The sequence below is a fragment of the Ictalurus punctatus genome, chromosome 28 (genome assembly GCF_001660625.3).
Source record: "Ictalurus punctatus breed USDA103 chromosome 28, Coco_2.0, whole genome shotgun sequence".
Taxonomy (NCBI): Eukaryota; Metazoa; Chordata; class Actinopteri; order Siluriformes; family Ictaluridae; genus Ictalurus; species Ictalurus punctatus.
In genome coordinates this window covers 17,551,448-17,569,627 of record NC_030443.2, presented here as the reverse complement: position 1 = coordinate 17,569,627, position 18,180 = coordinate 17,551,448, and the positions used below count along the sequence as shown (strand labels likewise).

At 41.5% G+C, this 18,180-nt stretch overlaps 1 protein-coding gene across 1 annotated transcript in view; it reads right to left on the bottom strand.

Moving 5' to 3' along the window:
• rgs3a (regulator of G protein signaling 3a) overlaps positions 1–18,180 on the bottom strand; it is a 126,122-nt gene that overhangs the window by 2,499 nt on the left and 105,443 nt on the right. The window contains exons 12-14 of the mRNA XM_053676999.1: positions 11,824–11,894; positions 1,735–1,836; positions 817–878 (exon numbers count right to left, since the gene is read on the bottom strand). Of these exons, the coding sequence (XP_053532974.1) occupies positions 817–878; positions 1,735–1,836; positions 11,824–11,894 (235 nt within the window). The remainder of the gene's footprint in view (positions 1–816; positions 879–1,734; positions 1,837–11,823; positions 11,895–18,180) is intronic.

Genomic DNA, 18,180 nt, shown 5'->3' with positions numbered 1-18,180 from the left:
CATTCCATACGGATTAGCAGCTTCCTCTCTTGCCCTTCTGTTGCATGCGGTTGGGATGAAGAACCACTACGGTATTTCGAAAGCCATTTTAAAACACCGAAACGATTCATACGTCCTCTGATTTTATTTACATTTTCGACGCATTTTCGAGTTTTGGGATATTTTTTTGAGGACGTTGTAACGGTCTACAGAAACCCTGACCCTGCGCGTCCTCATTTCGGAAAGCCGGTTACAAAAATATTCCTTTCCTCGCAGCTCGCGTCGGCATTTCTGACAGGCTTTTGGAATTTGCTCAGGAGTTCCGTCAGTAAGAATGCGAGGAAGCGAGGAGCCACCCCGCCGACCGAGACCGTTTTCCGCTGCGGATAAGCTGGCTGCGGAGATGTTTGGGGGTTTTTTTTTGTTTTGTTTTGTTTTGCGACAAGGAAACGTGTCGAAAGAGTGCACACTGCAGATAAGTCAGTCTCGTGTACACGACATACTGGCTGGTTATACTGAACGCATGCAGAACGTTTCCTTACCATCAATACAAATTATATTAAAAACATCAAAGCCTGGATTATGGATTATGGATAATGGATTATGGAGAGCAGATATAAATAGAACGTGCACACTAATCCCTTTAGAGCACACTAATCCCTCCGTGCTGCTATTTCCTCCCTCCTGATGCATGGCTCAATTCATATGGGGTTCTCTGCACACATGTCATTCCCGGTTCCGGGCCAGACGAAAGCACTCGATCCGTAAACTTAATACAAACCCGGAATTCCATACATTTTTTTATTTGACTTTTTTAAAGAATAAATCCTGACTTACATTTGTGGACGAGCAGCTTGTCGAGGGATTCTCCCCACTTGAGCGCCTCTTCCGGCGTGGGCCTGCAGATGAAAGCAGAACGGTTCTTGAGCAAGCCCATTTCTGTCAGGTTTCTCATTGTGTGACCCATCCGAAGCCCTGTGCTTCTCTCCAGCCCGGCGTGTGTGTGTTTTTGTGTATACAAGTCTCTCTGAATGCCTCTGGTGGAGAGCTTCCTTTATGACTAACCTCAGAAGGGAGGGGTAGAGGTGGAGCTAGAGCCAGCCAGTAGGACGCTACTATAGCTCCGCCTCCAGCCTCTCGCTTTCCAAAGCTGCTTTTCATTGTGTGACTACAATTAACAGCTCTACAACATCTGCTGCCTTATTGACTTTAGGAGCAAGTCGGTCTTTCTGCACGACAGGGTGGCATCGTGTATGCCGCGTCCACGTGCGATTAAGCAGGCGTCAGTCATGCTAAAGAAATCACACCCGTGTGTATGTTCAACCAGCTGCGTGTTACTTCGTATGCACTGAATATATATATATATACGTTTATCTGATTATTCTCTCCAGTGCAGCTCCAAACCAAGATATAACAACAATTCCGTATGTTCTATTAGCACAAGGTAAATGTTTTGGCACCCACATGGTCAGGTTTGTCGTTTCTGGTTTTGAAACAACGAAGGCTACAAGCATAAAAGTTACCATGGACTAAATAAGGTCATTCGTTCATGGAAAGATACACACGCTAAACATGACAGCCATACCGCATGACAATGTGATGACACAAATAGAAAACGTCCTTTTTTCCACTTCACACCACTTCTTCTTTCAGGCCATGTGCACACCCATATGCGTCAACACACACATACATACACACACCCACACACACCCACACACACAGACAAGCATGCACACACGGACACGTAACACATACTTGACTGACTTCATAGTTTTGTCCAGCTTGCCGGCCGGAGTGCTTCCAGGAGATTCATTCCTTCTCCTCAGGAACGCCAAGCGGTTCTTCATGTCTTTGGCCCTGTATGGACACACACACAAGCAGTAGGTCAGAGATGAATCGTAGATCCAGACATTATGGAAAACATCAAACGATCTCCAAGACCAACTCCACACGACTTGACCCTAAAAACCCTAAACGGTGAAAAAGGAAAATCCGTATCGAGCGTACATTTTCTCCGCAGTCGAGCTCAGAGCAGCGATAAGATTCCAGCAAGGTGTTGAGAGTTGGAAGAGAGACACTGTCTGTCTCTCTCTCTCTCTCTTTCTCTGTCTCACTCCTGTCCTTCGTCCTCTCTCTCCTCTTCTTCCTTCCTGACTGACAGAGTGACGTGCTGACAGAGGGATGAGGCTCTCTACCTCCACACCTCTCTCTAGGATTCTCCGTAATGCCCCTGGGCTCGTGACCTCAGGGTCAGAGCCCTTGAGGGAGCTAAGAGCGTACAGCTGTACCCCTCTCCATCTAGCCAAACTTTCGGCCTCGTGACACGCCCTCCTCCCATCCCCGAGCGCGCGTCCTCACACACTCCGACCTCGCTCGTGTCCTCGTGGAATGCCCGACCTTCCGTAACACCTATTTCCTGCCGTCTGATTTCCACAGTGGATTAGCGAGGCCTCCGCTCTCATCAGCACCACGTTGGGAGACCATTCTGTTTTTGGACCTCCCTAGACACAGTTCCTAAATCGGTCCATCTGTCCTGCCCTCGTCATGCCTCTTTTCTATAATGGTTTCTGTACTTATTATCATGTGGAATTCGGTGAGGCCTAACAGGAGGAATGAGCCACTTTTCCTTTTTTTTATCAGCGCACATTCATTCTCATAACATCTGTGTTTTTTTTTTTTTTGTTTTTTTGTTTTTTTTTAAAGGAAATCATTAAGGACATGTTTTTGGGGCCACCACTGGTTAACCATTAGCTGTCTCTTTGAATCCAGCTATGCTTCAGTAAAAGAACCAGGAGGTGAGCCCTCACAGGAAACAGGAAGTCTGTAACAATTTATGACATCATTCAATGTTGGGCTCAAATCTGGAAACAATGCCCCCCCACCCCCTCATCCACCCCCCACCCCCGCCTCCTACCCAACTGACTAAATGATGAACAATCACCTTAAAATACAACACCGGGCATTTTTTCAGCAGGAGTAAAGACACAACTTAAACCACTTCCAAAAGATGTGGCTTCGCAGACTTCCTCTTTAACCCACCACATATTTATTCTCTATGTTCAAACATTCCATTACCGCATGAATAGTGCACATGATAACGATGCGACTTCGCTATTTTGCTTTTCCACCAAGCTGCTTTTGTGTTTCAAAGCCAAGGCCATTCAGGACTGAAGCCACTGCTCTTATCTTTGTCAACAGGAAGAAGGAGGAAGGTCATCTGTGATGATGTGTGTGTAAGGACTGCTGAGAGGCACTTCGCTCTTTCAGCCGGAAACAGGTAGCGCCCGAGAGGATCGCTCATGAATAAATGATCAAACCCACCATCATGGGCACTTTGGTGAGATACAGTCCTAAACCTGGGGTAGTGGTTGCTTAACAGTTGAGGTTCTGGGCTAGTAGGGCCCAAATCTCAGAATTGTCTCTCTCTGTTGGTTTTTGGTCTTTTAAACATTGATGTACGCTTGGATTTCATTCCTAGTACCCCATCCTTGGCAACACCATTGGTAACACCTTGGAAACCATGATCACTAGGTCTCAGTGGATGTGAGAGACTATCCCTGGAACACTGAACGTGATGCAGGAACACATCTTGGATTGATTCACCAATCCACCTTCCAGCATGGTCTTGAGAGGAAACCAACATGGGCATTTTTGAACCTGAGCTCGGGATTAACCTGGGAATCAAGGCGCTGTGAGGCAACAATGCTACCCACTGCACCACCATGCCAACTAAATCGACTCTGATGCCAACGTGGCTCAATGAAAATGAATTGCTAATGTTGCGTTCCAAGTCGATTCTCTTCCAATTTTCCACTCATTAACAGCTCACTGTATCTCCCAAAGAAAACCATTCCAAAAACAGAAATGTCATTTCTCTCAGACGTTGTTCCACCACTCAAACTGGCTCATCAAACACCCGAATCTCTGCATTTAAGAATAAACAGGACATGGAATCATTCGGGACGTTTATCAGACAGCGCTTTGCTTTTCTAGTACACTTCCTCAGTCGAATCTAGAAGGTGCGTACGAGATGTCATCGGAAACTACACCTATCCACACCATTATCTCATGATGTTGACAAAGACTTTAAAGCCATTTATACATAAGCATGTTTTATTTCGGACGACGCTGGCGATGACGCACCCGATCCCTGCTACTCGCTCAAATCCGTTCTGATAAGATAAGAGCCGTGAAAAATGGTCAAGTAGTTAAGGAGCTGCGTTCCTCTCTGAGCGCACACACGGAGAAGCTGTTCCGGATTGTTTTGACTAGCATTAAGACTGTAAAAAAAATAAGAGAGAAAGCAGCTTGGAGTGGCGGGGGGGTGGGGGGGGGGGATGGGGGTTGGGGTTAAATTGGAAACCTGAAGAGGTCTACCAAATAAAAAACAAAAGGAGCCTTTTTTTAGACAGCGTAAAGCAGAAACAGACGATCGGGACGTGTTTGACGGCCTTGTTTTTTCACTTCCAGTGGGAAATCTGGAGAAAGCGAGGTTTGAGGCATTGTGGGAGTTGAGAGCCTCTGTTAAATAGTTTACGGTCTTTGGAAAAGAGTTGCGAGTTTAATGGAACAATTTATGGGCTTGATCTGGTTTCAATACGGCAAGCGAGAGTTGAGAAGAGGCTGAAGATGGGGGGGGGGGGGGGGGGTTGCATCAGAGGAGAAATGTCAGAGACAAACATGCTACGAAAACTGATCTGAGAGCAGCTGGGATGCTTTCCTGCTTTGGAGAAGTCGAAGGAAATAGGCCTCAGTGAAGCGGTAGGATGTAAAGAAAACACATCAGGGGAAATAAGACACATATTCAACTCAACACTCCCACCTAGTGTTCGGTAGTGCTCACTACACGTGACATACAGCCTTCTAATGACGTCACAGTCGTATCAAATGTGCAGACGTCCAAACATTTACTTTATCATAGTATAAAGAAAACACATACACGTGACTGCTGTGAGTATACTATTATTAAAACAAAAAAAAATCCTCTTTTCTCTCCTTATATACTTTTTAATATTCAATTTAAAATGTCATTTTTTCTTTTTTTGTCTAGCTTTTATTTCCTTCCCTTTTTTCTCTTCCTCTTGCTTTGGATTTTTTTTTTTTTTTTTTTAATCTCTGCATGCAGCATAATATATTTTCTCTTTTCCTTCCTTTTTAGTTTGATTTTTAATGAAAAATATTACTGTCTATCAGTTTTACTTTTATTTCTTTTTTGCTTTTCTTCCGTTTTCCTATCCCTCTCATTTTGTAGAATCTTTTATCTGCACATATGCATTTCTTTTCTTTTTTCCCCTCTCATTTAGTAGTGTGTACTTTTAACTAAAATGTCCTTCTGCACTTTTCTATTTCTTTATTTTCCTTTCTCTCTTTTTTGTTTTTTCCTAAAACCTTTTTATTAGTTGATATGTATAATTTTTTATAAAATCTCCTTTCTTTCCTTTTACATTTTTTATTTCAATTATTTACAGTTTTTCACTTCTTATATTTGTATATTGCATTTTCCCACTTTTCTTTCTCTCCAGCTCATTTAGGATTTTTTTTTTTATTATTATTTGCACGTGCATATCTTTTCTCTTTTTTCTAGCATTTTTTGTTCATATTTTTCAGTTTCTTTCATTTTATTTTATTTGTTCTCTGTTTCTCTTTATATATATATATATATATATATATATATATATATATATATATATATATATATATATATATATATATATTTTTATATATATATATATATATATATATATATATATATAAACCTTTTTCCCTTTTCCTTCTTCCGTTGTCATTTATTACTCTATAATCAGCACCGACCCTGTCACTGAAATTGTGCCCCTCTGTACTAGTGCATTATGGGCATTCTCTACCACCCAGGCCCATCTTTCTCAAAATTGGTTCCATGAAACATTTTCAACTTTTTTTAAAGTTCTTAACGTTTTTATTCTGATGAATAATTCTGACAATATAATATAAAAATGGGTTAAAAATTATTTAAAAAAGTAAAACAGCCAGACTCCCAGTAAGTAGCCGTAATATTATTGTACGGGTTAAATAACGTTCCTGTTTGTTTCATTCCTTCATGAAATAAATCTGTAACGTTACATTTTAAACACTGTAAATAATTCTGTATTTATTTATTTATTTATTTGGAGTTTGAGAACCCTTCCTCTAGACTACATCGCTTTTGGAATTCCGAGAAATGATACATTTTTCCAATATATTCAGTTTTTTTTCGATGTGTGTGCGCGCGCGCGTGTGTGTGTGTGTGTGTGTGTGTGTGTGTGCAAGTGACAGCAGGATTTTAATATTTTTTTGCACATTCCCTGAGCATAGTCCTGCAGATGGTCTACATTCCACACCCCTGTGTGAATATGTCCACCTCTCAGGCATGCGGTGTCGACGCGACCCGCTGCAAAATAGCCGAGAGTTATTTCGGTTTGCGGCTTCATAACACACGGCTGAGGAAATGTCAGACAGAACATCGATGACCTTTAAGACCTTAACTATGATCCCCAAATCTCAGCCTGGCATCAGCAAGATAATCTCACCTGGATTGTGTAGATTTGAATCTGCTGCTGCAGTCATAAAGACTGCCATGTGCTCATCCCATTAAAGTGAAGAATCTCAATAATAATAATAATAATAATAATAATAAATAATACGGATCGAATTCCAGTTGCACATGCTAAACCTACTCGCACATCACTGGAACTCCTAGACAAAAAAAAAAAAAAGTGCTCGCTCACTATCAGCCAGAAACACACGTAAACATTAAACGCGCTCATTCACTGCAACCGCAGCTTATCGAAATCGCTCCCACGTCTAACGTTTCCCCTCGCATGGCTTCCGAGGAGGGACGTCTCCGTCCGAATCCAAATCCAAACCGTCTCCAGGCTCCAGTTCCCACTCTGGCAGGCCCTTATTATCTCTCGCAGCATTGCTCTGAGCTATTCTGGTGCAAGAAAACCAGGACGCCTGCAGTGGGAAAGACATTTCAGAATGTGACAGCAGCCCGGAGAGACTCTGCAGCAATGATGGAGCTTAAAAAAAACCACACCAATGGGAATGAAATGGAGAGGGGGGAGGGGGGGGGGATTGGTGGGATGGGATTGGGGGGGGGGGGGGGGTTATAGAATCCAGGCTTGTAGTTCAACCTGAATGAGTGACCATTTTTATTGCCATTGTACATCCAGGGTTACGCAGCGGAGAAAACAAAATCGATTGAGGCTTCAATACACCGTGCAAAAGTATACGATAAACACACGCACGACATCGGGCGTTCGCAGAGGCCCCTCGTGCTTCTCCGGTGGAGCGTCGAGAGTGTTTACACGCCTGCTGGAGCCTTCAAATGTCACTCTCTCGTGTCAGTAACACGGGACCGTACTGCGCATTGCTTTTCTCCACTACAAACATCACAGTTACAGATAAACGCCAACGAGACCACGAACATCTCCAACATCTCCAACATCAACTCCCAACAACACACACACACACACACACACACACACACAAAGCATAAACGAGCAGGTGACTCACGTGGATCTTTCCCAAATCCCAGCAGAGACGAGCTCAACTTCTCACTTCACACCGTCTCCTTAGTTTAATCTCTATTCTAAGCGCCTTTCTCTTTCTTCCTCTCCCTCCCCTTCTTGTTCATCCTCAATCTGTCCATCACAGAAAGCTCGGAGGAGATGCCTACCTTTCCAAGTACTTCTCAGAGAAGTCCACCATTGTATGGAACATGTGTGTGTGTGTGTGTGTGTGTGTGTATGTGTGTGTGCGGGGCAGGGTGGGCAAGAGGTGCATTCATCTAGCCCCTCTCAGCTCCTCTGAGCCTTTTTAAAGCCAGAGGAGGGGAAGACAGTAGGGCGGGGGTGGGATCAGGCCTCAGCCAATCACAGTGCGGAGAGGAGACGCTCCTGTGTTGTGTATCCGCATGTTTACAGCTCACTCAAATGTGTCAAAGATACAGGAAAATCCAGGAAATGACTTTAGGGTATCAGTTAAAAGGGTTTCTTAGCGCATGTAACGTTTCTCTAAAATCGTGTTAGAGCCAAATTAATGAAGTAACTGTTACTACTACTTTTATTACTCTTGGACTCGAGCCCAGGACTTACCGGGTCTAGACAAAACCAACCCCAACTACAGTTATTCAACCCCCATTGCAAATCAGGTTTATTGTCAAAGCTTACAGACCTTCAGCTGTCTGCGACGAACAAATCGAACAAAAGCGATCGAAAGAGTCCGACAGGACGAATGCTTCGAGTGGGTTTCCCCCCAAATTCAACAGAAAACGCCACTTAGAACGATTTCTCCTGTCGATTTCGACAGTGAACCTGATTTGCAATGAGGGGTGAATCATTTTGGATTGCAACCGTATGACATAACTGGACTCAACAGGAAATGACCTTTCTAAATGAGAACTTTATATATTTTAACACTAATAGCTAGCTGAAGAAGCAGTACAGTGGCTCGCTATAAGTATTACATGACGTATTGAACTTTCAAATCTTTCTCAATAAGACAACATGGCACAAAAATCTTTATCTATATAAACTAACACTACTGTTATATTGCACGCTGGATATTTAGTGCACTTAGCCTATAAGTGTAAGCAAAGCATCACGAGGATTAGCTTTTTAAAATGACTTCGATGTTGGAAATTTGGCGTCCGGACAGAAATTTGGCGTTAGAATCGCAGGAACGAAGAAAAATTATGAACCGTCTTACGGGGAGATGCTGGCTTTCCAGGATCACGTCTTTCATGCCTGACATTTTGCTTCCAAGTCCCTTCCAGTTCTGAATACCCCTCCTCTCTGTGTGTCAGAACTAAAGCCAAAAACAAAAGGCCTTGATAGAGTGCCAGCTCTGATTTGGGGGATTCTTCTGATTTTAGTCCAGCTTGAACGAGTACATACCCTGCTCCGTCTGAGTCCACACCGGGCCTGAGAGTGTACTGTACCTGAACTTAAACAAACACTTCAGCCAAAAACAAAATCTACACTACTGACTACAGCCAATCAGCCCCCCCCCCCCCCCCCCATTTTTTTTTTATTTGACTGGAGCTGTGAGGCTAACGAGCATATAAAGGGAACTTTTACACTTTAGTATTATGTAAGCAACTGGGAATTTGTCAAATTGGAAGAAAACTGGGCTCAAATCTCAAAGAAATAAGTGTGGACTGATTTAAACAAACAATGAATTATACATTTCCAGTAATTCCACCGTGGTATTTGGGTCTGCTGGTGAAATGTTCATTTTTGGAGGTCATTACCATGTTTGAAACTACATAACTAAGTCTAAAACCTAGTGGGAATTGGCAAAATTGGACAGAATTGTGTTAAAATCGAAAGAATCACAGATAAACCGAACGAACTGAAAGCCACGCCCCCTACCTGTGCGCAAAAAAATACGAAAAATTTATAAGTAAGTTGTGTCATACACTGAATATATCCATATACGTGACTCTAACGCTAGTGGAGAACTGGCCCAATGGGACGAAAACTGGGTTCCAAGTTAACATTCTAGAAAGATCCGGTAATTTCACTGGGATATCCGGGTCTTTCATTTGACATCTCGTTTGTAAAAGGGGAATAAAAATGGAACCCCAGGTCAAGAGCGTTATTTTTTGGCTGTATCTTTAGAAGGCATGGCAAATATTTTTCATCGCAGTGTTTGAAAGCACGGAATTAAGTCTAAAGCTAGGTGGAAATCGGGTTTAAAAAAAAAAACGGAGTCCAATTTAAAATAAATGTCCGATTAACCGACCGATCCGTTACGAACTCTGAGGAGCAGCAGAAATTTCACGTAGGTATTTGGGTTTGCTGGTGAAATTTCCATTTTGGATTTACATTATAAAAGGAAAAAGATATTTTTAAATCTCAGATCGCCGTTAGTTCGCCACTGGTGCCATCTCAGTCCGTCCTGACGGAACTAAAGATTAGCCGACACTCAGCAGCCACTGTTTAAGTAGGTGTTAACGTGTGGCCTTTGATTAACACGTGAGTGACGCTGAGCCAATCAACAGCTGATGAAGCACGGGCGGCTTTAACACCGATGTGAACTTTGACACGTCGACACACTGCAGATCATCTCTCTCTGATCAACATAAGTTCTCACACACACCAATAAGACCTCGCTGGTGAGAACACACACGCGCGCACTGATCACGTTTACGACAGCTTTAACAGATTTCTTTTTTTTTCCGAGCTTCTCAAGGTGACCGGCGCAAATATGGAAAGACAATGCTCCACGTTTAAGTGCTACATTTCATGAAAACTACAAAAACATGCAGATAATTGAAAATCCCCCACAAAAAGTCGAATTAAGTGCTAGTTATGCTAGTTCTCTATATAGTTTGGGGGGGTTTTCACGCGTCTTTCATTGACACGTTGGTCCGTTTATACTTTAGTTAACGGTTTCCTACATTACCCACGATGCCATTCGATACGCCACGCCAGTAGGATTTAGCCCTCGCGTCATCTCCACCTAAAGAGATCGATGCGGCGGAGCTTTAGTCCTTCCATGCTAATACCGCCATCAACGGCATCAAACTAATCATCTCATAGAATGCCGACTAGCCGAGCTACATCTCTGCCGTAACCAAGTGCAAGACTCTGCCGGCCGCATTGCATTCTGGGACTTGAACAAGCTTCTCAGTGGGGAATAACGAAAACGCAGCGACAAACCCGACCGACAAACTAGCGCCAAAATCTCGAAACACATCACAAATATTCCAGTATAAACAGATTCAATGGAGTTCTCCTTTAATTGTAAAAAAAAAAAAAAAAAAAAAAGGAAAGAAAAAAGAGAAAATAAACAGTCACACCTGTTAGTCAAGAGTTTAATCCATCTCAATCATCCACTCCTATCAAGTTGCGGTGTGTATTGCGTGACCGTTTACAGTTTTTCCACTCGTGTGGATAAAAAGCACAAAGTAAATAAATACAGCAATAAATATTTTATTACATCTATAACACCAGCACAAAGCACTTCCTGTTCTCTCAACACTTTCTATTTTATCCTCCTAAAACAAGGTGAAAACAGGAAAATTCACCCCCCCCCCCACACCTCATTTATATCCTCCAGTATATCGAAAACAAATAAACACGTTTAAAAAAAAAAGCTATATTTTTATTTGTATTATTATTATCATCATCATCGTCATCATTATTATTATTAAACGCTATGACTATTGTTAATAACCGCTAACACCATGGCTTGGAAAATTATAGAAGAAAAATAATATTTTGTATTGCTAGTGGAATAATTTTTCCTACTAATGCGAAGTAACGTAACATTTCCTAGACATGAAACTGGAGAAAGGTTGAAATCCCTAAGGTATTAAACTAATCTCCCATCATGGCACCAGTTCAGCATGGTGTGTGTTGAGTACAAGGTCATGATTTTAGGCCTCTCAGATAATTAAATATATATATATATATATATATATATATCAGGGAAACAGTGGTTTAAATGAAGTGCCAGAAGCACTTTGTTTTTTTTGTTTTTTTACAGAGATGTGATTGTACACACAAAGAAAAAGCTTCACATTACATGGCCCTGTGAAGAAATGTCCCAGTGATACACTTTTCCCCCAACCCAGGCTGCACAATAGCAGAAAAGACGCTCGGATTTCAAAGTTCTCAAATGCGTATTTAGCATGAGGTAGTGTGAGGAACCACAATGCCGCCTGAAACCCCCTGGGAACATCAGGTTACAGAAGAAAATCAATGTTTGCTAGCTTGCACTTTGAATCAGGGATAGCTTTTGTGTCGACTGGTCGAGCAGGAAAACTCAAGAGAGCACACCAGAGAGATAGCAGTCTGAGGAAACAGAAGAACTTACAGGTTCTTGGACTTCTTCTTCTTGGTTCCGTCAGGGCTGACGTCACAGCTGCACTCGGATCCGGCGCTCAGCTGTGGGGAGAGCAAAAGAACAACAGTAGGCATCATCCATCCAGGTTGCCAATGAGCATGTGGAAACCAGACTGGGTTAAATCCTCAAGAGCCATAGTCCTGGAGAATGTGTAATGGACCCTGCACCAGATTAGGTGTGTGTGTGTGTGTGTGTGTGTGTGTGTGTGTGTGTGTGTGTGTGTGTGTGTGTGTGTGTGTGTGTTGACCCAGCTAATTTAATGTTCTGGCATAGTCCCAGAGTGTGTTTTTGATGAGAAAGGAACCTCTGTGAATCCTTCTACTAGCATCAGACTGTGGCCAAGATTAAAGCCTCGGGCTTAGACCTTGGAGTCAGGTTACCTTCCTGTCTTTGGAGCCTTGTGATTGGATAAGTGGACTGTGGAGGAAGAAGGGGGGGTTGGTGTGGGAGGTGAGGAGGCAGTAATCGGTCTGAGACTCTCCCGGGCTGGAGAGCGGGGGTGGGCTGTTCTGGGTAATGTGTTTGTTAAAGAATGCCCCATTGTGTTGGGAAGCGACCTCAAGTCTTGATCCTGATATGGCCTTACACGGAGCTGAGCTCTCACACTGTGCCAGGACAACACGTACCCCAATCCTGGCACACACACAGGTGAACAGTCTGTTTAACATTCTCTATTTCAACAAATCCAATTTTCTATTTTCTGAATTCATGATAAGAGCAATCATACAAAATTGCCACAGATTAGCATCAGCATTACCTCTTTAACCAAACGAATTGTGAAAGGAGTCATCTCCATTACTGGCTGTCAACTTATATGCCAATCATTTCCCTTTATAACTACATCAAGACTTCTGGATGTCTTTAATATTGGCACCCCTTATATTGTTCTTCAAATTGAGGGTTGCAAACCTTTGAACCCACTGTACGTATCATATGCTGTTGCATATATATATTCAAGATTTTAGCCTCAGCTTAGCATTAGCTAATCTTCAACCAAACTTCATGGCTCATTTGACTTCAAGACGATTTTGTAGATGCACCGTTTTCCTTCATCACTGCCTCAAACGTGTTTCAAACTTCCTGAATGTCTTTGGGATCCTCTCAGTTTTAATATTAGCACCACTGTAGCTCCTCTTATAATGCTCTTGACATAATCAGAACAAACTCAGCCAGATGTCATGCACTGCCTTGTTCAGATCAGGTCACAACATTCCAAAATATCTTCCTGATTTTGTCTGGTTTTGGATTGTTGTCTTCATACAACACACTTTAAAAATAAAAATGGTATGTTTAACTATTTTCCCACTGAAACCCCATGGGGGTGCATACTTTTGCATTCAATGTATGATATGTTGTCGCATATCTATCTATGTTCAAGCTTTTCTATATTTCTATATATCTCATGTTTTATGAATGGTGCAAACTAGCTTCAGATTAGCGCTAGCATAACATCAAACAAACTTCAAGACTTCTCCACCATTTCACTTTATTAGCGCCCCCTTTAGCTTGATTGATACGGACTTACAGTGCTTTGCATAAGTATTTACCCCCCCCCCCCCCCCCCCCCCCCCGAACTTGTATCTATATTCTGTAGTGTTACAACCTGGAACTGAAACGCCATCAGTATTCACATGGTGATTAGTGGAATTTATACTTGCCTTGATGCAACATACACCCACATTAAATTGAAATATTTTACACATTCCAATCTCCTATTTTCTAAATGCATGACATGTGGAATGGCAGGGGAAAAAAACACCAGACTGACCCTCGTCATCCGAGCTGCACAAAGTTTGAGCAAAAGTCTGAAAGGTTACGTTTGTGTTTGACAGAACAAGATCTAAACAATATGAAATGGACCATCAGTCACTGCGTCATGTCATTTACCCGAAACCAGACCTGTACATGTACACAACAATTAAAGCTTCTAATCTATTAAGCGTCATCCGTCCAGTAAAACCTAGTTGAACGATATTTCCGGAAAGCGCATTTTCACCTCCCCCAATTCCTCTTAAACACCTCATAAAGAGTCGGAGCTGTACACAGTGTTCTCGAGACTCGTGGGGTTACAATGAGGCTCTAGGATAAGTGAGCATGGAAGCAAATAGACCACTGCTAGCATGCGTTCAGAGCTTATTGTAACGCTAGCACCGAGACTGTAGATCAGAATAATAAACAACAGTACAGAGAGAGAGAGAGAGAGAGAGAGAGAGAGAGAGAGAGAGAAGCTAGATGAATGCTAAGTGCTTCAAGGGCGCAAGTCCGAAGTATACACTTAATGCTCTGTTATTGCACATAGAGTACACTTTGAAATTTTGCCAACTTTGTGTGCCTTCCAGAATTATTGGCACCCTTCAGCAAGGGTGTGTGTGTATGTATATACATATATATATATATATATATATAACATGCATATGTAATATGCGTGATAAGATATTTTGAGCTCAAACCTACAGGAACACGAATAACATTTTATTCCGCATTTGCGTTTGTTTTTTGTTTGTGTAAAAATGACGTATGAGCTTTATTTGGTCAAACCCGAGAATCCTATTGTGTCAAACACAGCAGGCGACATCAAACAAGGATGATCCGTTATCAAACAAGGGAAAGGTCAAAACTAGGAAGTATAATGAAACGGTCCTCAGAAAACAAAACTAGGGCATAAAGTGACTAATTTCATGATAAAAAAAAAAAAAAGTTTGCATAACATGGGCACGACAGGGTATAAATTAGCAAAGAAATCAAGAAATAACACGGAAAAGGTGTACACAGTAGGCTAACAAACTATCATTTACTCTATTATTACCTTATATCATTACCTTATATTATATTCTTCAGCACTGAGCTTCCTTTTCTCGATGTTTACATACATTTGCATGAGAACATATCCGCTGCCTGGTCATTTATGTTACAACCCTCACTTCAGACTAGCACAAGAAGTCTGATGTTTTCAATTGTTTTGGTTCCTAAAAAAGATATTAGCTAGTTCCCAGACCCAGATTTGGGTCTGGCAGCGTGTCAATAGCTCTTATCAGTACTTGTAATAAATTCCTATTAACACCACTCGTTTGATTCAGTTCCTGTCTACAATTGTCAGGCTGCATCTTGCCCTCGACCACATCAGGGCCGGTTCTCACTGGGTCAGACAGCTGTTTTAATGTGCCAAACCGCAATGCCATGAGACCTCGCTTTCGGAAGAGCAGAAACCTGAGAACGGCTGCTACCCATAATCCCACCAGGGGTCAAAAGTGCTATGAAAATAAAGTGGCTAATCTTAGAGCTTGGAACATGAGAACCAAAGTAACTAAAGTAAAAAAATAAAAAACCCTGAGGCAAAGTGTTCCACAGGCAGCATTAGCACTGCCAATAGGGTGCAGAGGAGGGAAATCTGTATGTTACATATGCGGCTGTCCTGAACTTTCCTCTATATTTCTTACACGATAACTTTAGTTTTTTTTTTTTTTAAACTATTTTTAAAATATTTATTTAGAATGTTGGCTTGAAATGTCTAAAAGCACCTAAAAACAGGCCGAATAATATATTTGATTTTTTTATGTCGTAATAGGAAATATTAGATAAACGTCACCCATTCTCACGAGAGCAACAAATTAGGTGCTGAAAAAGTAGAACTTTTATAGGAGTGCTGATTACGGGTAACACAGAACAGGTGCGAGTGATCAGTGGGACGTGTGACGTGGTCGTGTGACATGCTGGGGCTGATGGGTAATGTAGTTCGGTGTGGATTTCAGCATAACCATGACATAGAGCTGCTTTTCACTGAACAATTGGAATATTATGCAAACCATTGTTATAGCTTGTCGCTGGTTAAATCCAGCTTAATATTTACCGGAAGATTTTATTAAGACAAAGTCATAGATATATTTTTCTTAAAAATGAGATTACGTTTCTCAAGCAAAACATGTCTGACGGGATTATTTTTCTTTTTACACATAAAAAAAAAGAAGAAGAAGACTCATTTCCCAGAAATACAGTATTTTATTTTCTTGAAATTCCTTTTTTTTTTTTTTTTTTTTTTAATTGTTGTTGTGCTGTTTGTTTACAACGTCCTGAGAGACACCTGGGACTCGACGAGATGGAGCGGGTCTTCTCTGGCACACCAAACGCAAACACGTATACACTCAGGAGGAAGTTCGTTAAAACGAACTCCTCTCCTTCCTCTCATGGAGCTTGCCCGGACGGCGCCCTTAACGGCGTCCAGCTGTTCGCCAGATGCATCTGCGGTCAGCACAAACGCAACTATTTACTAGCATTTCCCTAAACAGGTCATTTACAAACTTCGCAAAAATGTAAACCAGTCGCTTCACTGGGAGGTCGGAGTTGTTCGGCGGATTAGCGTAAAGCATGCGTCGTGCAGATATGACTCATCTTTATGAAACGCAAACTTCTTTCACGGATATCGTCGTCTTTCTTTTACCTGAACGAAAAAACACTTCCCGGTAACGGTGGCTTTGTAGTATGTATTAGTTCTACCGAATACCTACACAATAGCACATCCTGTAGAGTTCTAGATAAGCGTGGATAAATGATGCATAACAGAAAGTGGTTCGTGTGAATGCGAACGTTCTAATATGTTATTGTTTCTGTAGTAACAACTGACACAGGGACCGGTTTATCCGAAACTCGACATAAACAAAGTGGAAAAACTGTGAAAATTGTTGTTACGGTAAAGTTTTGTGTAAGGAGTCTCCAGTGGCAGAGGTAAAGCTCTTCCAGGAAAGGTTTCAGGACAGAGGACTTTATGCTTTGCGGTTTATTGGTAACATTACAAGCTTAATTTTTTCGTTTTGTTTTTTTTTTACCTCAAGAAAGAGAAAATGAGAGAGGCTGGTGAGGGAGCGACTCTTTTAGCTGCTGAAACATCAGCCATAACAGGAACGAACATGTTTTGCTGATGTTCTATGCCCTTAACGCTTTACAGCATGAATTGTTATGTTTACATTAAGGAAAAAAAGTTTTGTTTATGGATTTTTATTACTTGAATTAGAGGCGTGGGGGAGGGGGGGTAGCTGGTAAATTGTTGTCATATGGGAACAATGTGCAATGGTGGAAAGTATCATATAGTCGACAATAACACAAAATATGAGTGACGTTTTTTTTTTTTGCCGCCTAGTAAGCACGTAAAAGTTCGATCTTCTAGAAAGAATTTACAGGTGTAAAAAAATATTTAGACGGATTTACTCACACAAAAATTTTTTATCCAGACATGCTTTGGGTGAAGCATCTTTTTAATTCTTTCTCTTGAAACATAACATTTTGCAAATGAGGTGAAAATTACGCCAGGTTTCTTACTTTGTATGTGAAAAAAATGTAAATATACTATTAGAGAAGTCTAGTGTCGTTTTTGCTACGTAGGCCTGTTTCGATTCACGAGCGCACGTACTACAGTTCCATTATCGCATCTTGTTGACGCATGGCAACAATTTAATTTTACCATTTAACAGAATAATCCAAATACATAAATGTGCTGAAATGACAGAAAATAAAGGTTAACTTATCTCAGATAGTGTTTACATGTTTTCCTCGAAGGAGTTTTGAGTAAATATTGAAAAATTTATACAATTTTAAGAGCCCTCTGATGATGACTTTCACCATGCCATGTGACTGCAGAAAAGGAAGTGCAAACAGCACTTCCTGGTCGTTTTTTTTTTCTTATGTCAAAGGTAAAGCTCCATTTTTTTCCAATTGCATAGGAAAATAGTAGCTTTGTATTATCGCCTATCAAAAACACTGGAGATAAATTCATGGTTGCCATACGGCGACACCATACAGTAAGGGGTTCAATTGTAACTATAAACCGATATAAAAGAATATAATCTCATTCTTTAATTTAACAACGATGTTAGCGTTAGCAAATTGCTAGGAATCGAACACTCTGGCATGTGCTATTAGAGGAAAATAAACAACTTTGGGCCACATCACATCACACCACCCGGTCGCTGATTAATATTTTACAACAGCACATCCCCTCGTCTTTTATTTCTTAAAAGACTCAAAGCAGCGTTTAACCGGCAGCGTTTTAACCGTCTATAGTTCGTGTTATTCGTAGCGCAGCCTGCCAGATGTTTCTGATTCAGGTTCACGCATGCCTTCTGCCTACAAAACAAAACAGAAAATAAAAACACACATCTTTATACGGTCACGTATTCCATACGGTGTGAAATTGCAAGGAAGACATAATAAAGCGCCGTTCTTTTCATGCACAGACGTTTAGCACGCATCACACAGGGCTGGCATGGCCTGGTTTAGCTACATTTAGCCACACACACGCGTCATGGTGATACCGAGGGGAGAAAATGTAAATAAATA